The sequence below is a fragment of the Bos indicus genome, chromosome 9 (genome assembly GCF_029378745.1).
Source record: "Bos indicus isolate NIAB-ARS_2022 breed Sahiwal x Tharparkar chromosome 9, NIAB-ARS_B.indTharparkar_mat_pri_1.0, whole genome shotgun sequence".
NCBI lineage: Eukaryota > Metazoa > Chordata > Mammalia > Artiodactyla > Bovidae > Bos > Bos indicus.
This window is the reverse complement of record NC_091768.1, coordinates 40,641,549-40,663,668: the sequence shown is the minus strand read 5'-3', so window position 1 is coordinate 40,663,668 and position 22,120 is coordinate 40,641,549. Positions and strand designations below refer to the sequence as shown.

The following is a 22,120-nucleotide window of genomic DNA, read 5'->3' as shown; positions in this document are numbered from 1 at the left end:
GCCAACAAACATTTGTTTTTGTCACAGTTTCTGGGGTCAGGAATCTGAGAGTGGCTTCATTGGGTGACTCTGGTTTTAGGTCTGTTACAGGGTTAAAGTCCAGCTGTCGAACGATAGACATCTTGGGGTTTAACCAGGCCTGAAGAATCCACCTCCATGCTCACTCACATGGTTGGCAGGCCTCAGTTTCTCCTGGCTGTTGGCTAGACGCTTCAGTTCCTTGCCATCTGGGCCTCTATGTAGGACTGCTCACAACATGACGTTTGCTTGCCCCAGAACAAGTGATCCAAGAAATCACTTCCGTAACCTAACCACTTTGGCTCTATGCTCTTGCTTACAAAGACCTACTCTGGTACCATGTGAAAGGAGACTCGTGAGGGTTTGAATAATAGGCGTGCGTGTGCTAGGTTCTTTCAGTCGTGTCTGATTTTTAGTGACCCTGTGGATTGTAGCCCGCCAGGCTCCTCTGTCCATGGGATTCTCCAGACAAGAATACTGGAGTGGATTGCCGTGCCCTCCTCCAGGGGACCTTCCTGAACCAGGGATCAAACCTGAGTCTCTTATGTCTCCTGCACAGGTTTTTTACTACTAGTGCCGCCTGGAAAATCCTTGAATAATAGGAAGTGGGGCCAATTTGAAGGCTGGCTATGAAACTGCCAATAATAATCATGACAAACTCAGATACGGAGCTGTTCTACAGAATCACTGATCTATATTCTTCAGTGTCAACGTCATGAAAATCAAGGAAGAGACTGGGGAACTGTTGCAGAATGAAGGAGACTAAAGAGACATGACCACCAACCGCAGTGTGAAATGCTGGACTAGTTCCCTTTGAGATTAAGGACATTGGAGGACACTAGCAAAAGTTTTCGTGGGGTTGAAGGATTAGCTGGAAGCAATGGATTAATGTTAATTTCCTGATTTTACTAGATTGTACTATTATTTTATAGAATAATGTTATTTATAGAAAACACCCATTCAAACGTTAGGGAGAGATAGGAAAGCAGGTTTGTAACTTACTCTCAAAAGGTTTGGGGCAGGAGGGAAGTATTCTTTATTCTTTTACTGCAACTCTGAGAGAAGATACTAAGAAGAGGTGGCAAGAATACACAGAACTGTACAAAAAAGATCTTCATGACCCAGATAATCACGATGGTGTGATCACTCACCTAGAGCCAGACATCCTCAAAAGTGTGAATTCAAGTGGGCCTTAGAAAGCATCACTATGAACAAAGCTAGTGGAGGTGATGGAATTCCAGTGGAGCTATTTCAAATCCTGAAAGATGATGCTGTGAAAGTGCTGCGCTCAATATGCCAGCAAATTTGGAAAACTCAGCAGTGGCCACAGGATTGGAAAAGGTCAGTTTTCATTCCAATCCCAAAGAAAGGCAATGCCAAAGAATGCTCAAATACTGCACAATTGCACTCATCTCACACACTAGTAAAGGAATGCCCAAAATTCTCCAAGCCAGGCTTCAGCAATACGTGAATTGTGAACTCCCTGATGTTCAAGCTGGTTTTAGAAAAGGCAAAGGAACCAGAGATCAAATTGCCAACATCCACTGGATCATAGAAAAAGCAAGAGAGTTCCAGAAAAAAACATATATTTCTGCTTTATTGACTATGCCATAGCCTTTGACTGTGTGGATCACAATAAACTGTGGGAAATTCTTCAAGAGATGGGAATACCAGACCACCTGACCTGCCTCCTAAGAAACCTATATGCAGGTCAGGAAGCAACAGTTAGAACTGGTCATGGAACAACAGACTGGTTCCAAATAGGAAAAGGAGTACGTCAAGGCTGTATATTGTCACCCTGCTTATTTAACTTATATGCAGAGTATATCATAAGCAACGCTGGGCTGGAGGAAGCACAAGCTGGAATCAAGATTGCCAGGAGAAATATCAATAACCTCTGATATGCAGATGACACCACCCTTATGGCAGAAAGTGAAGAGGAACTCAAAAGCCTCTTGATGAAAGTGAAAGAGGAGAGTGAAAAAGTTGGCCTAAAGCTCAACATTCAGAAAACTAAGGTCATGGCATCTGGTCCCATCACTTCACTGGAAATAGATGGGGAAACAGTGGAAACAGTGTCAGACTATTTTTTTGGGCTCCAAAATCACTGCAGATGGTGATTGCAGCCATGAAATTAAAAGATGCTTACTCCTTGGAAGGAAAGTTATGACCAACCTAGATAGCATAGTCAAAAGCAGAGACATTACTTTGCCAGCAAAGGTCCATCTAGTCAAGGCTATGGTTTTTCCAGTGGTCATGTATGGATGTGAGAGTTGGACTACAAAGAAAGCTGAGCACTGAAGAATTGATGCTTTTAACTATGGTGTTGGAAAAGACTCTTGAGAGTCCCTTGGACTGCAAGGAGATCCAACCAGTCCATCCTAAAGGAGATCAGTCCTGGGTGTTCATTGGAAGGACTGATGCTGAAGCTGAAACTTCAATACTTTGGCCACCTCATGCGAAGAATTGACTCACTGGAAAAGACCCTGATGCTGGGAGGGATTGGGGGCAGGAGGAGAAGGGGACGCCAGAGGATGAGATGGCTGGATGGCATCACTGACTCGATGGACATGAGTTTGGGTGAACTCTGGTTGTTGGTGATGGACAGGGAGGCCTGGTGTGCTGCGGTTCATGGGGTTGCAAAGAGTCGGACACAACTGAGCCACTGAACTGAACTGTACTTGGATCTATAAATAACTTTTCTCTTTTGTTGATGTGGCTTTTAGGCTTAGGCATAAAATCCTAACTTTGGTGAGACTGCAGTGCTTTTCTGGCTGGCCTGTCACTCATATGCCTCCCTGACACATTGAAGGCAGAGATGTGTTAGAGAAACACAGTAGGTTTTGCTGTCCTCACACTCCATACCCAATGGCACCTACTCCTCTCCTATCAAAATCTACAAAGACCTAATCTGTCTAAGGAGTTGAGATTCCTTACTGCTGAGCCTTTGAAGGGCCTTATATATAGACAGTGCCTCCTGCTCCCTGGGTCTGCAAGGTTGTGCATTTTATGTTCCATCAGCACAGATTATATTCTTCAGTTCCTTTGCATCACACCTCTTGCTTCTTCTAATGGTGGGTTATATAGGGACTGGCATTATTGTCATCTTTGCTTTAATGCATTTTAACCTGCTTGTGAAATTTTGAACATCCCTTCCAGTGTCCCTGCTGGAGGACAGTCCAGTCATCCATTATAATAGCAGCTGTTAAGAGTTTGGAATGTGTTTGGATTTGAAGGAATCAGATTTGTAGACTATTCTGTATCATGTTCATGCCAGCTGTCAACGGCATAACAAGACTGAAAATTTAATTGGACTTTGGGGAAGTCATGCATTAGGTTCATAGCATTTTGTGTGTGTAAGATAGAATTCCTGTCAAGAAATAATTTTTCTTTTTAATTTTTACCTTGATGATGTTTAGAATGTTATCAGCAGCTAATAAAATGGTGTCATGTCCTAATGCATAGATAAGTGCTTGGCCCTCAAGCCTGTGGCCTTAACTTTGTGATTTCATGTATGTCTACCCAAAGATACATGAGAGTGCCCTTGGGGTCAGTCACTCAGTCAACTTTTTGTGACCCCAAGGACTGTAACCTGCCAGGTTCCTCTGTCCATGGAATTCTCCAGTCTAGAATACTGGAGTAGGTAGCCATTCCCTTCTCCAGGGGATCTTCCCAACCCAGGGATTGAACTGAGGTCTCCTGCATTGCAGGCAGATTCTTTACCATCTGAGCCACCAGGGAAGCCTGTGGAGGGGAAGGCAGCAAATGTGCTTACCCATATCTCCAACATTGAACCTGGCTTGACAGGGTATTTAAAAGTGAATTACATAGGCAGAGCCTGCCTCCCAGGATATAGGAACATCTTTTGCCTTTCGTTTTATTACAAGTGGTTTGAAGATTGATGCATTCCTCTTGATTTCAGCCCATTTAGTGAATTTGTTGATCTAAGTCATTGTTAATGGGTTTCCCAGGTGGCATTAGTAGTAAAGAATCCATCTGCCAATGCAGGAGACTTAAGAGATGCGGGTTCGATCCCTGGCTCAGGAAGATCCCCTGGAGGATGGCATGGAAACCCACTCCAGGATTCTTGCCTGGAGAATCCCACGGACAGAGGAGCCTGGCGGGCTACAGTCTAAAGGGTCACAAAGAGCAAGCAATAAGTAGCATAAATGGGCGATTTATGGGCAATTAGAACACACCCCTCCTGCCTCACTCTTGTTTCTTGAGCTTTGATAATTTTGTGCCACTAGAAAGCACCTCAGCTTCCCCTGAGGGAAGTGGACAGTGTCCTAGATAGGACATAAAGCCCCTGTTGTCTTTATGGGTTATCTGAGGAAAGGAGCTTAAAATTTGCCAGACTTCTGTTGGGGAATCCTACCTCCGTATCATCCAGAGTAAACCAAATCATACTGCATTCAGATTCTGAATTTAGAAATTCAAGATAAAATCATCTTCCTTAACCAGACATCATTCATGCATTCAGGGAATAATTATTAAATGTTTACTGTATGCCAGATACTCTTCTGGGCATTGGGGATAAAGGTAAACAAGAGAGAATTCACATTCTTGAAAGTATATAAACAATAAAATGTGTTTAGAAAGAGATACTCAGAATTCCCGAGGGAAAAAAAAAATAGCAGGAAAGAGTTTCTAGAAAAGTCCAGTTGAACTTTCTATAATGATGGAAATGTTCTATACTGTACTTTCCAGTGCAGTAGCCACTAGCTGCATGTGGTTTTAAGGAACTTGAAATGTGGTTATTGCTACTGAGGAATTTTAAATTGTATTTAATATAAGTATAAATGGCCACATGTGGCTAATGGCTACCATATTAGACAAGCATGGTTTGAGAGCTGTATTTTGGACTTAGGTGTCTATACTTGTACACAGAATGGGAGTAATATTCAGCAGTATCTTGATTTTTTTTTTTTAACTCAAAGAACCAAACACATTCTCACTGTATCATCTTTGTAGAACAGATTCATGACTAGACTTCAGTGTTTGAGTACTTAGTTGGAAAGATACAAGATCAAGCAACCTAATAAGGAAGCTTAAGAGAAGCAATGGATGGTCACAAAAAGATGTTAGAATGGTACCCACAAACTGAAGGCTAAAGGCTCTGAGCAGTATTAAAAGCTTGAAAGAGAGAAAATCACTGCATGGCAATGTGTGCCATAGGCCCCTCTCTGCCAGGAAAGTAATAAGGGATGTTATTTCCTAATAAAAATTACAAGGCCGGCAGAAAGAGAATTAGAATAAGAAAGGGTTTGTGCTTTCTTATTCTTTTAAGACATTTGCTGAGGTTTTTGCCCCACTGAGACCAGAGCATCTGATTAACTTTGATCCTGCCCTGAGGAATGACCTAATGGCCATTGTCTGCAAGTAAGGCTGTTGGACAGGGTCTTATATAAGGGCCTCTTCAACTGAAATATTCTTTTAATTTTGTCAGTCATGAGCAACAGAGAACCATTTGGTGATGTGAAAACAGCAACTTGGGAAAACTTGGTGTTTGTAGTAGCAACAGGGGGGAAATATATCCTGTTTTTAGAACCATTACTAAATTTTCTGGAAAGGTCAAATGGATTTGGTGTGTGACAAAATGCTCATTGTAGAAAAAGTATAAGATTTTAGCATATTGGAAAAGTATCACAAGTATAAGATTATTGAAATTATTCAAGTATTGTCTAATTCTTCTATGACCAACCACAAATCATCATGACATTACTAAATCCAGAAAGCAGTTCAATCTGACCAGTTAAATATTTTCTTGTCAAATCAACAAATGCTTCAGTTCAGTCACTGAGTCATGTCCAACTCTTTGCGACTCCATGAACCGCAGCATGCCAGGCCTCCCTATCTATCACCAACTGCAGGAGTCTACCCAAACCCATGTCCATTGAGTCGGTGATGCCATCCAACCATCTCATCCTCTGTTGTCCCCTTCTCCTCCTGCCCTCAATCTTTCCCAGCATCAGGGTCTTCTCAGATGAGTCAGCTCTTCGCATCAGGTGGCCAAAATATTGGTAGGAATGGCACCCCACTCCAGTACTCTTGCCTGGAAAATCCCATGGACAGAGGAGGCTGGAAGGCTACAGTCCATGGGGTCGCTGAGGGTCGGACATGACTGAGCGACTTCACTTTCACTTTTCACTTTCATGCGTTAGAGAAGGAAATGGCAACCCACTCCAGTGTTCTTGCCTGGAGAATCCCAGGGACGGGGGAGCCTGGCGGGGAGCCTGGTGTCTAACTTGGAGCCTGGTGTCTAACAGCCTAACTTGGGCTGCCGTCTGTGGGGTCGCACAGAGTCGAACACGACTGAAGTGACTTAGCAGCAATATGTTTAAGTTAGAAAAGTCATCAATAGGAACTTTTAAAGGGACTCAAACATTAGTTATGCATCCAAGTATAAGGTACAGATATTTTAGTACACGGTCACATTATAAGCAAACAAGTAAGAGCATATTTAAGAAAGGGCATAAGGACTTCCCTGTGGCCCAGTGGCTAAGACTCCACATTCCCAATGTAGGGAGCCCATGTTCGATCCCTAGTCAGGGAACTAGATCCCACATGGCACAGTGAAAATTGAAGATCCTGTGTGTTGCAACTAAGGCTCAGGGCAGCCAAATAAATATATTTAGTTTAGAAAGAAAGAAGATAGGCATAAAAGGGCACCAATAAGCATCTTCTTTAAAAACATGTAGTATGTCTAATGAATTTCTGCCTAAAGTGTTTCTTGTGTGTGTGTGTGTGCACGTGTGTGCTCAGTTGTGTCTGACTCTTTACTACCCCAGTCACTGTAGCCCACCAGGCTCCTCTGGCCTTGGAGTTTTCCAGGCAAGAATACTGGAGTGTGTTGCCATTTCCTACTCCAGGGGATCTTCCCAACCCAGGTATCAAACCCATGTCTCCTGCATTGACAGGTGGATACTTTACCTCTGCGAAGCAGTTAAGGCTAAGTATCATAATCTTCGGTGCACTGAGTGGGTTCAGCAGTGCATAAATGAATTAGTTAAGAATGCAACATTCCTTGAGGGGAGATACAGAGACCCCCTGAAAATGGGCCTTGGTTTTGTAGATAAGAGAAATGAGCCTGCAAATTTGTAATAATATTTCATCTCCGAAAAGACTACTAGGATTTGAATAGGACTGTGAGGACAAGCCAAAAACAATAATTCTGTTAATGGACAGGAGAGAAACATGGAACCTTTTTTTCCACTATGAAAGCACAATAATAAGCCATCTCTCTCTACTGGAATGAGTAAGAAAATAGTCTCATAATTTCCACATCACTTAGTGTTGAAATACTGGTCTTTTTACTCATAAACAAAGGCCGTTTAAGCTAATAAAAAGACTAATGGAAGTGTTATTGGGATTACCTCCATCCCTTTCCAGTGCCTTCAGAGACAAGGTGCCTGCCAGCACCCCCTTGTGAGGGTCTTGGATGGTTTTATGTTTCTTCCTTGCCTTGCATAAGCCAACAGGGAAATCAAGTGTCTCCTCATTAGGAAATGGAATATTGCTACTTATATCTTTACAGTTAAGTGTTAAATGATGCCTGCTCAATGTAGGGCTGGTGGTAGGACATCATTTAAGAAGAAATTCCTACTTTAAAATGTTCAGTGCTGTTGACTGACTGCGAATAAGATTTTATTTAGCATTTTAAATCACAGTTTGATCTCAGACCAAAGATTCTCAACCTTTCAATTCAGTTCAGTCGCTCAGTTGTGTCTGACTCTTTGTGACCCCATGAACCACAGCATGCCAGGCCTCCCTGTCCATCACCAACTCCCAGAGTTCACCCCACCTATGTCCATTGAGTCGGTGATGCCATCTAACCATCTCATCCTCTGTCGTCCCCTTCTCCTCCTGCCTTCAATCTTTTCCAACATCAGGGTCTTTTCAAATGAGTCAGCTCTCGCATAAGGTGGCCAAAATCCTGGAGTTTTAATATTGGTCCTTCCAATGAACACCCAGGACCGATTTCCCTTAGGATGGACTGGTTGGATCTCCTTGTAGTCCAAGGGACTCTCTAGAGTCTTCTCCAACACCACAATTCAAAAGCACCAATTCTTCGGCGCTCAGCTTTCTTCACAGTCCAACTCTCACATCCATACATGACCACTGGAAAAACCATAGCCTTGACTAGATGGACCTTTGTTGACAAAGTAATGTCTCTGCTTTTCAATATGCTGTCTAGGTTGGTCATAACTTTCCTTCCAAGAGTAAGCATCTTTTAATTTCATGGCTGCAATCACCATGTGCAGTGATTTTGGAGCCCAAAATATAATGAGTAGCAAAATCACCTGGAGGGCCCATTACTGAACACCTTTGCTGGGCCTCATCCCCGGAGTGTCTGACTCAGCAGGCCTGGAATAGGGCCTGAGAATTTGTATTTCTAGCACATTCCCAGGTGGCACAGATGCCGCTGGTCTGGTGACCATACCTGAAGAGCCACTGCCTAAAGACCAGGAAGAGCTCATCGGGATAAATTTCTTGATGTGCAAGTACAATGAGGAAACAAAGGGTTTTTTGTAAATCCCTTTCTTCCCATTCCTCTTTCTGATCGTGCCAAAAGTATTGGGTATGTCTTAAGCTCCTTTCTGGCCCAAATCCAATAATAAACATTCTAACATTACAATTTCATTGTTTAATATAGACTTTGAATCTTGTCTGAATGAAAAAGATAAAAGGGCTGATTGATGCGTTTTCTGACTCCCTATATTGTTTTGAAACCACACTGAGGTAGTGCTGGAGCCCTAAACCCACCTGCCACTCAATCTGATACCATTAAAAGCTGAGGTTGGATATTTCATATTTCCCATCTTTGTAATGCGTTTTCCATTATTCCACACGGCAGTGACACTGTTTACTGAGAAGTAGAGTGAGGACTCCTGATAAAAAAAAAAAAAACTCTAGGCACTGGGTGGAAGCGGCTGTTCCGTGGCCCCAGTCGTGGTTGACCGGCTCTGCTGCTCTCCCTCCAGCCTGCCCACCCGGGTACTCGGCTGAGCTTCTGAAGGACAAAACAATGACCTGGATTCTCCCTTTCTCACTTGCATTAAGGTTTGGTACCTCTCTGGTGTGATGCCAGCCAGAAAGCTCTTGGTTAATGTACACAGGGTTCCAGGCTTCAAAGCACAGAAACCATTAGTTCCATTTTTAAATTGACTTCAAGTGTCTCATCTGTAAAATGGAGGATGTAGATGCTAGACAGGTATGGATGGTGTGGTACAGAGGTGTTGCTGTGGCTGGCACTTTGATGGCAATCTCTAAAACCACTAATGGAGGAGCCCCTTTTAAGGGTTCAGGTTAAAATGGCTTGACCTTGAATATTATCAACTGTTAAAAGATTTTAGCATCTTGTTTTGAATTGTGTAAATGACTGAGGAGTTGCTCTGTTTTTGTGAGGGAAAATTGAGAAGAGTTCACATATTAATCATCCCAATTATTCCTCATGTTAACCACAGATATTTGAATAACTAACATGTATGGCAAAACCAATACAATATTGTAAAAAAAAACAATTATTACAATTGTTATGGTGAATTAATGACTTTTGATGTTACTGCTGTGTTACAGTATGACTTGTTGAAGGCTTGGATGATGGTTGGCATTTTTAGCAATTAAGAATTTTTAAATTAAAAAAAAAAGAAAAGAAAAGCACTGCTGCCAAGCTGGCATTCAAACTGAAATTCAGACATCTCAAGATTCTTTCACCTTGGCCTTTTTTTTTTTTTTAATTTTAAGTAAATCACTACATCCTTTGGTTTTTATTTTCTTATGTAAGGATATAGTCTAAGATTATGTAAAATTATTATAGTGCTTTGGAAAAATAGGAGTATTTCATAAACCATTTACCAAATTTTAGTTTAACTATGTTACCCCCGAGGTCCAACAGTTGAGGTTGACTTCCAGAAAGCACATTCGGCCTTGAGTTATATTTTATTTCAAAGCCATTTTTAAAGCAGAGTATCCAGTCATGGCAGGATGTGTTAGTTTTCTAAAGGCAGAGTACAGGGAGATAACGTGACTTTTTTAGAAGAGTAAGAAAGAGAATAAAGTCACTCAGTCGTGTCTGACTCTTTGGGACCCCATGAACTGTAGCCCGCCAGGCTCCTCTGTCCATGGGATTTTCCAGGCAAGAATACTGGAGTGGGTTGCCATTTCCTTCTTCAAGGGATCTTCTTGACCCAGGTATCAAATCTGGGTCTCCCACACTGCAGGCAGACTCCTTACCATCTGAGCCACCAGGGAAGCCCTAAGTAAGAAAGACCCAAGTTCAACTGTAATGCGTCCTGTGAGAATGGAGGGCTTTACTGTACAGCTCTTGTCTCCGGCTGTGTGTCACTCACTGCACCTGCCTAGTGTCCCACAACATGCTCACATTGCACGTACAGACCTGGCTGCTTCTGAGGCTCATTTCTGCTTCTGACTGCAGGGAATCCCGCCTCCCTGCCCCAGCTTAAGAGTCCCAGCTAACTCAACAGCCAGGCATCTGGGATGCCTTTCTGTTCCCCTGACAAGATGTCCATGAGCATGGTTGAGGTCCCAACTCAGCAGAACAGATCCTCCAGATGTCTTCTCTGTTATCTTAGTACCCTGAAGTGGAGAAGTGTCCCTTCCCCCTGCAGGGCAAGCCCTGGGCTAAGTGGTGGAGTGTGTTGTCATTGTACCCCCAGTCCCTCACAAGGTCTAGCTTAGCATCCTCGCCTACCCATGGCCTCATCTTGACCTTCCATGCACACTCACTCTGCAGTGCACCTGATTTGGTGGTTGACTCATTCCTGGAGGGCCCGCCCCCAGCTAAAGATGTAGTAACTAGCAGGTGTTCACACTACGATGAACTAAGGATGTGTCAGGCACCCAGCTACACTTTGACAAGGTCTTTTTTGGAGACGCTGCCTTCCCCAAGGGTGGATGGAAATTTCAAGCACTATGGCAGGCTAGGTGGGGCAGGAATAGAGGGATACTTTTGAATTGAGAAGTTCTTGGGTGCTTTTCAAATCACCGCAGAAAGGAAGGAAGCTGCCTATTACAGATTTCCAACTTTTCATCTAAAAAGCATAAAGCCAGATGTATTTCAGAATTCAGAATTTGGGGGGTGTTAGCGACCTTATAAGAACATCCCCTGCATGATCTGAGGCTGATAACTAAACACATTAATATTCACATGAAATGGGATGACTGTTGCATGTTGTACCACCAGATGAGTTTCAATTGGGTCAGGTTTTGCTGGCAAAGTCATGTTTGGTTATTACAGCTTTGAGGATTTCAGAATTGCAGATAAGGAATTATGCTCCGGTAATTGTTAACAATAGTTTACTATTACTGAGCACTAATAGTGTGCCAGGCACCAGGCTAAGGGAGAACTTTACTGATATAAACTCATTTACTCCTGCCATCAATGTGTGAGGTAGAATACATTAGTATCCCCTACTTCACTGATTCCTCCTAAGTCTTCTGTGAAAAAAAACAAACTACTGGGTATGTACCAGATACCAGGAAAAGGGAGCAAAAAAGTCTGTCCAGCCCCCACTTCAAGTTACTTGAGTCCTGGGAGAGAGGCAGATGGGCACACAGACATGGGTGTGCTCAGAGCTGCAGGAACAGAGGAGGGGGGCCCACCCAGCCTACACAAGGGGAGAGCTCCCTGGGCAGGCACTGTTCTTGCTGTCCTCCATGCAGGGGAGAAAGCCAGCCGAGAGGTCACTACCACTGCTTGTTACTAAGTTCACTGGTTCAAGGTCAGTGACTCTCAAGTTCTCTTGAGGTCACAGGTCCCTGTGCTCCTTTCTTTTCTTTAATGTTGCTCTGTCCTCCCTTCTCTTCTACAGAACACCCATCTCCGCTTTCTCTCAAGACAACATCTATGAGGTTCAGCCTCCAAAAGTAGACCGAAAGTCTACAGAGATCTTCCATGCCCACATCCAGGCCAGTCAAGGTATCATGCAGCCCCTGGGGAAAGAAGACACCTCCATGTACCGAGAATACATCAGGAACCGCTACCTGTGAGGAGAGAGCAGGTCCCCGCAGGGGGCCCAGAAGGGGACCAAAGTCCCACTTACTTGCATTCTAACCTGTTTGTCTCATCTTAAAAAGGTAATTTCCTGTCAGTCCTTTACATCGGAAGGCTTTTACTCTTTTTATAACTGGTTAATTACTAATCATTGGTAATAATAAAGAAATGACTGAATATTTTGCTGTCATTGTCTTTGCTTTATTTTAGAAATACTTTGCTTAGAAATGTGGTTATGTAGTATCACACCATCATGTTTAGACATTAACAGTATTTATTGAAGACCTGCTGTGAGGGTTCCCTGGTGGTCAGTTGGTTAAGAATCTACCCGCCAACGCAGGGGACACAGGTTTGATCCCTGGTCCAAAACATCCCACATGCGGCACAGCAACTAAGCCTGTGTGCCACAACTGCTGAGCCCATGCCCTGGAGCCTGTGATCCGCAACAGGAGAAGCCGGCGTAACGAGGAGCCTGCACGCTGCCACGAACAGTAACTCCCCCGCAACACAGCAACTAGAGAAAGCCCACACTCAGCAATGAAGACCCAAAGCAGCCAAAAATAAATAAATGACTCTTAAAAAAAAAAAAAAGCCTGCTCTATGCCAGGCCCTATGGCAGGTCTGGGAATATCACAGTAAGCAAAACAGGTCCAGACTTTCCTCCTGTGTGACACGAAGGCAGAGTTTTTCTTTGTAGTTAGCACTTCTTAAAATTTATTCTGATGGTTTATGTTAACTTTATGTGTTGATAAAAATTTATTTTGAAAGCCCTTGTTCTTAGGGAATAAACAGTGAAATATTTCTAGATAAAGTGACAGGATGTCAACAAAGTGCTCTCCGGTGGTTCAGGAAAAAAGAACACACAATAAAGCAGATGCAGCAAGATATTAATAATTGGTAAATATGGAAAAGAGCAAAACACAAGTTCTTTGAACTTCTGTAAATATAAAATTACATCAAAATAAAACATTAAAACTGTGTTCCTCTGCATAGCATTTGCAGTAAGCAGTTGCATTACATGATTTGATATTTGATGACCAGTCAGGGTGAACACACAATGTACTTGTATGTTTGTTCTCTGTATCAGTTCAGTTCAGTCACTGAGTCATGTCCCACTCTTTGCAAACCCGTGGACTGCAGCACGGCAGGCCTCCCTGTCTGTCCATCACCAACTCCCAGAGTTTACTGAAACTCATGTCCATTGAGTTGGTGATGCCATCCAATCATCTCATCCTCTGTCGTCCCCTTCTCCTCCTGCCTTCAATCCCTCCTAGCATCAGGGTCTTTTCCAATGAGTCAGTTCTTTGCATCAGGTAGCCAAAGTATTGGAGTTTCAGCTTCACCATCAGTCCTTCCAATGAATATTCAGGACTGATCTCCTTTAGGATGGACTGGTTGGATCTCCTTGCAGTCCAAGGGACTCTCAAGAGTCTTCTCCAACACCACAGTTAAAAGCATCAATTCTTCGGTTTTCAGCTTTCTTTATGGTCCAGCTCTCACATTCATACATGACCACTGGAAAAACCATAGCCTTAACTAGACAGACCTTTGTTGGCAAAGTAATGTCTCTGCTTTTTAATATGCTGTCTAGGTTGGTCATAACTTTTCTTCCAAGGAGTAAGTGTCTTTTAATTTCATGGCTGCAGTCACTATCTGCAGTGATTTTGGAGCCCCCAAAAAATAAAGTCATGCAAAGATGGGCACAATAAAGGACAGAAATGGTATGGACCTAACAGAAGCAGAAGATAAGAAAAGGTGGCAAGAATAAACAGAAAAGGTCTTAATGACCTGGATAACCACAATGATGTGATCACTCACCTAGAGCCAGACATCCTCAAGTGTGAAGTCAAGTGGGCCTTAAGAAGCATTACTGCAAACAAAGCTAGTGCAGGTGATAGAACTCCAGCTGAGCTATTTCAAAACCTAAAAGATGATGCTGTGAAAGTGCTGTACTCAATATGCCAGCAAATTTGGAAAACTCAGCAGTGTCCACAGGACTGGGCAAGATCAGTTTTCATTCCAGTACCAAAGAAGGGCATTGCCAAAGAATTTTCAAACTATCACACAATTGCACTCATTTCACATACCAGCAAGGTAATGCTCAAAATCCTTCAAGCTAGGCTTCAACAGTACATGAACCAAGAATGTACAAGCTGGATTTAGAAAAGGCAGAGGAACTACATATCAAATTGCCAACATTTTTGGATTATAGAAAAAGCAAGAGAATTCCAAAAACAAAAAATCTACTTCTGCTTCATTGACTATGATAAAGCCTTTGATTGTGTAGATCACAACAAACTGTGGGAAGTTCTTAAAGAGATGGGAAGACCACTTTACCTGCCTCCTAAGAAACATGTATGCTGGTTAAGAAGCAACAGAACCAGACAACGATGGGACTGGATCCAAATTGGGTAAGCAGTATGTCAAGGCTGTATATTGTCACCCTGCTCATTTATCTTACATGCAGAGTGCATCATGCGAAATGCTGGGCTGGATGAAGTCAAGTTGGGATCAAAATTGCTAGGAAAAACATTAATAACCTCAGATATGCAGATGACACCACCCTAATGGCAGAAAGCAAAGAGGAACTAAAGAGCCTCTGGATGAGGATAAAAGAGGAGAGTGGAAAAGCTGGCTTAAAACTCAGCATTCAAAAAACGAAGATCATGGCATCCAGCCCCATCAATTCATGGCAAGTAGAGGGGGAAAAAATGGAAACAGTAACAGACTTTATTTTCTTGAGGGTCCAAAATCACTGAGGACAGTGATTGCAGCTATGAAATTAAAAGACACTTACTTCTTGGAAGAAAAGTTATGACAAACCTAGACTGTGAATTCAAAAGAAGAGATACCACTTTGCTAGCAAAGGTCTGTGTAGTCAAAGCTATGGTTTTCCCATTAGTCACATCTATTAGTATGGATGTGAGACTTGAACCATGAAGAAATTGAGTGCCAAATAATGGATGCTTTTGAACTATGGTTCTAGAGAAGACTCTTGAGAGTCCCTTGGAGAACAAGAAGAATAAACCAGTCAGTTCTAAAGAAAATCAACCCTGAATATTCATTGGAAGGACTGATGCTGAAACTGAAACTCCAATACTGTGGCCACATGGTAGGAGACCCAACTGATTAGAAAAGACCCTGATGCTGGGAATGATTGAAGGCAGGAGAAGAAGGGGGCGACAGAGGATGAGATGGTTGCGTGGCATCATTGACTCAATGGACATGAGTTTGAGCAAACTCTGGGAGACAGTGAAGGACAGCACACAGTAAAGCCTGGTGTGTTGCAGTCCATGGGGTTGCAAAGAGTCAAACGCGACTGAACAACAACAGATTGGATAAGAAGTAAAACTCTTACTGTTTGCAGATAACATGATACTGCTGCTGCTGCTGCTGCTGCTAAGTCGCTTCAGTCATGTCCGACTCTGTGCGACTCCATAGACGGCAGCCCACCAGGCTCCTCTGTCCTTGGGATTCTCCAGGCAAGAATACTGGAGTGGGTTGCCATTTCCTTCTCCAATGTGTGAAAGTGAAGTCACTCAGTCGTGCCTGACTCTTAGCGACCCCATGGACTGCAGCCTACCAGGCTCCTCCGTCCATGGGATTTTCCAGGCAACACACAGAAAATTTGAAATATATTATCACAAAATTACTAGAGCTAATAAGTGAATTTAGTAAAGTTGCAGGATACAATATTAGTACACAGAAGTCATTAGGATTCCTATACTCTATCAATGGAAAATAAGAAAGAGAAATTAAAGAACCAATCTCATTTACCATTGCAATAAAAAGAATAAAATACCTAGGAATAAGCCTACCTAAGGAGAAGAGGGCAGCAGAGGATGAGATGACTGGATGGCATCTCCAATGCAATGTACATGAAGTTGAGCAAACTCTGGGAGATGCTTAGGGACAGGAAAGCCTGGCATGCTGCAGCCCCTGAGGTCACAAAGTGTTAGACACAACTGGGCAAGCAGTCCAGGAGACAAAAGAGCTGTATACAGAAAACTATTAAGACACTGATCAAAGAAATCAAAGGTGACATAAACAGATGGAGAGATAGTCCATGCTCCTGGGTGGGAAGAATATTGTGAAAATGACTATACTACCAAAAGCAATCTGCAGATTCAATACAATCTCTATCAAATTACCAATGGCATTGTTCACAGAACTAGAATAAAAAATTTCACAATTCATATGAAAACACAAAAGATCTTGAATATCCAAAGTAATATTGAGAAAGAAGAATGGAGCTGGAGGAATCATCCTTCCTGACTTCAGACTACTACAAAGCTACAGTCATTAAGAGAGTATGGTACTGGCACAAAAACAGAAATATGGATCAATGGAAGAAGATAGAAAGCCCAGAGATAAACCCACGCCATCTATGGGCACCTTATGTTTGACAACAGAGGCAAGAATATACAATGGGAAAAAGACAGTCTCTTTAATAAGTGGTGCTGGGAGAACTGGACTGCTGCATTGAAAGAATGAAATTAGAGCACTTCCTAATATATTATGCAAAGATAAACGCAAAATGGATTAAAGACCTAAATATAAGACTAGAAACTATAAAACTCTTAGAGGAAAAAATAGGCAGGACACTGTGTGATATAAATCATAGCAAGATCCTCGAAGACCTACTTCCCAGAGTAATGGAAATAAAAATAAACAGGCAGGACCTAATTAAACTTGAAAGCTTTTGCAGAGCAAAGGAAACTATAAGCAAAGTGAAAAGACATCCCTCAGAATAGGAGAAAATAATAGCAAAGGAAACAACTGACAAAGGATTAACTTCCAAATATACAGCAGCTCATATAACTCAATACCAGAAAAACAACACAATCAAAAAGTGGGTAAAAGTCCTAAACAGACATTTCTCCAAAGACAACATATAGATAGCTAATAAACACATAAAAAGATGCTCAACATTGCTCATTATTAGAAAAATGTGAATCAAAACTGTGATGAGATATCACTTCTCACCTGTCAGAATGGCCATCATCAAAAAACCAACAAACAATAAATGCTGGAGAGGGTGTGGAGAAAAAGGAACCCTCTTGTACTGTTGAGGAGAATGTAAATTTATACAGCCACTTTGGAAGACAGTATAGAGATTCCTCTAAAAACTAGGAATAAAACAACAATATGACCCAGTAATCCAATTGCTAGGCATATAATCTGAGGAAACCAAAATTGAAAAATTCACATGTACCCCAATGTTCACTGCAGCACTATGTACAATAGCTGGGACATGGAAGCAACCTAGATGTCCATTGATGGATGAATGGATAAAGAAGCTATGGTACATATACACAATGGAATATCACTCAGCCATAAAAGGAATGCATTTGAGTCAATTCTGATGAGATAGATGAAGCTAGAGCCTATTCTAGAGAGTGAAGTCAGAAAGAGAAAAACAAATATCACATGTTAATGCATATATATATACATGGAATCTAGAAAGGTGATACTAATGAACTTTATTTGCAGGGCAGCAATGGAGACACAGACATAGAGAACAGACTTACGGTCGTAGGCTGAGGAGAGGAAGGACAGGGCGTGAGGAATGGGGAGTGTAGCATAGAAACATATACACCACCATATGTAAAACAGTCAATGGGAATTTGCTACATGATAGCCAATGGGAACTCACATCAGGGCTCTGTAACAGCCTAAGAGGAGTGGGAAGGGGTGGGAGGTGGGAAGGAGGTTCAAGAGGGAGGGGACATATGTATACCTATGGCTGATTCATGTTGATGTATGGCAGAAACCAACACAATATTGTGAAGCAATTAATTATCCTTCAATTAAATTAAAAAAAAAAAAAGTAGCTTGCCAAAGATGCTAGGGAAAAAATTCCTTCAGGCTAGGCTTCAGCAGTGTGTGAGCCAAGAACTTCCAGATGTACAACCTTGGTTTAGAAAAGGCAAAGGACCAGAAATCAAATTGCCAACATCGTTGGATTACAGAAAAAGCTAGGGAATTCAAAAAAAAAAAAAAAAAATCGACTTCTGCTTAATTGACTACGCTAAAGCCTTTGACTGTGTGGATCATAACAAACTTTAGAAAATTGTTAATGAGATGAGAATACTGGACTAACTTACCTGCCTGTTGAGAAACCTGTATGCAGATCAAGAAGCAACAGTTAAAACCAGACTTGGAAAAATGTACTGGTTCAAAACTGGGAAAGGAGTACATTAAGGCTGTGTATTGTCATCCTGCTTACTTAACTTATATGCAGAGTAGATCATGTGAAATGCCGGGCTAGATAAATGACAAACTGGAATCAAGATTTCCAGGAGGAATATCACAACCTCAGATATGCAGATGGTTAACACTCTAATGACAGAAAGTGAAGAGAAACAAAGAGCTTCTTGATGAGGGTGAAGAAGACAGTGAAAAAGCTGGCTTGATACTCAGCATTCAAAAATCTAAGATCATGGCATATGGTCCTATCATTTCATGGCAAATAGATGGGGAAAAATGGAAAGAGTGAAAGAGTTTATTTTCTTGGGCTCCAAAATCAATGTGGACTGTGACTGCAGCCATGAAATTAAAAGGTATTTGCTCCTTGGAAAACCTAGACAAACCTAAACAGTGTATTAAAAAACAGAGACATCTCTTTGCCGACAAAGATCCATATAGTGAAAGCTGTGGTTTTTCCAGTAGTCAAGTACAGATGTGAGAATTGGTCCATAGAGAAGGCTGAGCAGCAAAGAATTGATGCTTTCAAACTGTGGTGCTAGAGAAGATTCCTGAGTCCCTTAGACAGCAAGAACAAACCAGTCAAAGATTCCACCTTGAGAACAAGATGGCAGAGGAGTAGGTGGACGTGGAGTACATCTCCCTCCACGGATACATCAGGAAGACACCTTCAGACACAGAAGTACATGCAGAACACCAGCTGAGAGCGGACAGGAGTATCTGACCAGAGGAAAAGAATATATAGAACCACGCAAAACTTGGTAGGATGAAGGAACTAGGGGGGAAAACAGGAGTGTTAGTAGGATTGGACCTGTCTTCGGTTGGGGGACGGAAGCAGGAGTCCAGTCCCCACATCGGGGCAATTGTCTGAGTCAGAGGAGAAACATTTAAGGCTGAGAGTGAAACAGCTGATCTGTGGCAGCCTAGATGGAATGAGAATCAGACAGTCCTTGCTGCAGTCATGTATACCCAGGAGAAGGATGAGGGTCCCCTGGAAGGTGCAGCGGCTGGGAGCTAGAGTTTGGGAAGTGTGGAGTGATCCAAGGGCAAAGGCTGCTGTTGACTTTGGAGAGATGGATCAAGGGGAGGTGAGGGAGGAGGTTGTGATGGGAATTGCCTGTTGGAGGAAAGGTGGGCAGCCAAAGAAGCAAGGTGATACTGCTAAGTCATGCATAGGTGGTGGAGCCATCACCATAGCCTCTCTCTCCCCACATGCCAGCATCCACAGCTGAACAATTGAGAGGCTGGCCCATCAAATGCATCTGAGGGCACTGAACTACAGAGTTCAGAAGGTAGGCTGAACTACCCAGGTGCTCCTTTAAGTGACTGATGCGCTAAACTACAGAGTAGGACCCCACTCAGGGTGCCCCTTTAAGTGCCTGATGGGCCAATCTATAGAGTAGGAACCCAGCCTGGGGGCCCCCTCTATGTGCCTGACACACCAAACAACAGAGAAGGACCCCAGGCAAGGGAGCCCTCTAAGTGCCTGAATGGGCAGAGCTATGGAAAAAGACTGGCCAAAGAGGCCTTCTGATCACCAGCTACAAGAGGCTCGAAAAAAGACTCTGATAGGGCCATAACTCCTGTGGCACAGGCAGTCCATGTCCCTGCACACTTGGCGCCGCCAGAGTCCCCGCTACCCAAGCAGCTGCGCCACCTTCATGCTCAACACTTACTGGGGCAGAGCTGCCACAGGCAAAAAAAGCCTTGCATCTATGCATGCAGGGTCACTTCGGTAGTGTCTGACTTTGCAACCCTGTAGACTGTGGCCTGCCAGGCTTCTCTGTTAAGGAGGGGGTTTCTCCAGGCAAAAATACTGGAGTGTATTGGCCAATAGTGGTTGCCATACCCTTCTAGAGCACTGTATTTCCTGCTGCCCTAGACCCCAACTCTCCTGAGTACCTGGTGCTGCCAGAACCCCTGCAACCCAAGCAGCTGCACCACTTCCACACCTGGCCCTCACAGGAACAAACCGAAGTCCTCCAGTGCGGCCTCAGGAGCAAACCCCAATGGATGACCCACATGCAGAGGTGGAAATAAAACCACAATTGAAACCCAGGGACAGTGTGGCTAAGGAAGAAGACCCCAAACCTCCCCACCAGCTGTACAAGATTCAGAATAAATCCACACGATCAACTAGGCAGACTCTGTCTATGGAATACATATGAAAGGTCATTGAGCACTCCCACAAAAGAAAACACACTAGTTTTGATAGCTGTGGACTTTGGAGGCAAAAACACATAGGAGTGGACAAGATTAGAGTCTGAGCTGCCCCCACAGGTCCAGAGATCAGCACAGTGTTGAAGGGCATCCTAGGGAGGTGAGGTGGACTGTGACTCCCAGTGACAGAAAGGACTCTGACAGCAGTGACTCAAGAAAAACATCTATTAGTCTTATGTTTTGACTTGCTCTGTAGATTCTTTTGGATTTTTTCTTTTTTCCTTTTCCCCCCCTCTGTTGTAGTTGTTGATTTTGTTGGCAATATGAAACCTAATTAGGCTTTTGTGCTTTTTTTCCCCCCTCAGTCACATTTTTTATTGCTGTTATAAACCTCTGCCTCTGCATTGGGCTTTTGCAGGTCTGTTGAGTTTGCCTCTTTTTTTTTTTTTTTTTACTTTTAATTTTGAATTGTTTAAACCTATTATTTTTTCTACATTTATTCAATTGTTTGCTTTTCCTACCACTTTTTACCCTTGCAGTTAATCTTTAATGTATATAAAACTTCTTTATCTACCTGTTTAACTTTGCATATCTATTCTTTCTTTTCTTTCCTCTCAACATATTTGTTGGTTTTATTTTCATTGCTTTATTCCCCAATTGGTACCTTTCTCTAGTTCTGTTTTCCAGTTTGTGCTTTAGTTAGTTTTTTTCTGGTAGATATAATTTTTGGTTTCCCTTGTTTGCTGGGTCAATCTATTGTACTTTATTTTTGTTGGACTGTTTTGATTTTGCTTATGGGTGTGTATGTGTATTTGTATATTCAGTCACAATTTTTCTTATTGTTATAAACCTCTGCCTCTACACTGGGCTTTTGCAGTTGTGTGAAGTTTTATTTTTCCCTTTTTTCTTTTCTCTTTATATTTTTAATTTTTTAAAAAACCTATTATATTTTTCTACATTTATGCCTTTGTCTTTCCTATTATTTTCCCCTTGCAGTTAATCTTTAATGTATATCATCTTCTTCATCTACCTCGTTTTAACTTCACGTATCAATTCTTTCTTTCTTTTCTGTCCTCACAACATATTTGTTAGTTTTGTTTTCACTGCTTTAGTCCCCATTTGGCACCTTGCTTTAGTTCCATTTTCCAGTTTTTGCTTTAGTTAGTTATGTTCTTAACTGGTAAATAGAATTTTTTATTTACTTTATTCACTAGGTCATTCTACTGTACTTTATTTTTATTGAGCTGTTTCACTTTGATCATGGGTGTATACTATATGTGTATATTCCATTATTTTAATTATTATTTGTTTGATTTTGTAACTGCCATTTGTCTCAGGTTCATCTTTGGTTTCTTGTTTTTGGATATTTGTTTTAATCTCACTTAATGCCATAACAAACCACTTGTGGAATCTTCATTCCTGAGCAGAGCTCAGCCCTGAGCCTTTGGAGTGGGAGCACTGACTCCAAAACCCTAGACTACCAGAGAATTGGACTTCCCTGGTGGCTCAGACTACCAGAGAATTAACCCTAGGGAGTATCAAATAGTGAGAACTCCACAAAGGAAACCACTTGAATAAAGACCCAGCATCAGCCAACCACATGTAGCACACCTACCTGTGCAGGACGCCTCATCTAAACAACAAACAAAACACAAATAAAACAAAACCAAACCAGCAAAACAAACAAACAAACAATCATCAGCAGACAGGATTACCACC

The 22,120-nt window shown here is 42.3% G+C and overlaps 1 protein-coding gene across 3 annotated transcripts in view; it reads left to right on the top strand.

The window, feature by feature from the left end:
- FIG4 (FIG4 phosphoinositide 5-phosphatase) overlaps positions 1 to 12,211 on the top strand; it is a 172,215-nt gene extending 160,004 nt beyond the window's left edge. For all 3 annotated transcript variants that reach the window (XM_019967222.2, XM_019967223.2, XM_070795986.1), the window contains one exon: positions 11,853 to 12,211. In XM_019967222.2, coding sequence (XP_019822781.2) covers positions 11,853 to 12,030 — 178 coding nt within the window. In that variant the 3' untranslated portion in view covers positions 12,031 to 12,211. The remainder of the gene's footprint in view (positions 1 to 11,852) is intronic.
- The last annotated feature ends 9,909 nt before the right edge of the window (positions 12,212 to 22,120 follow it).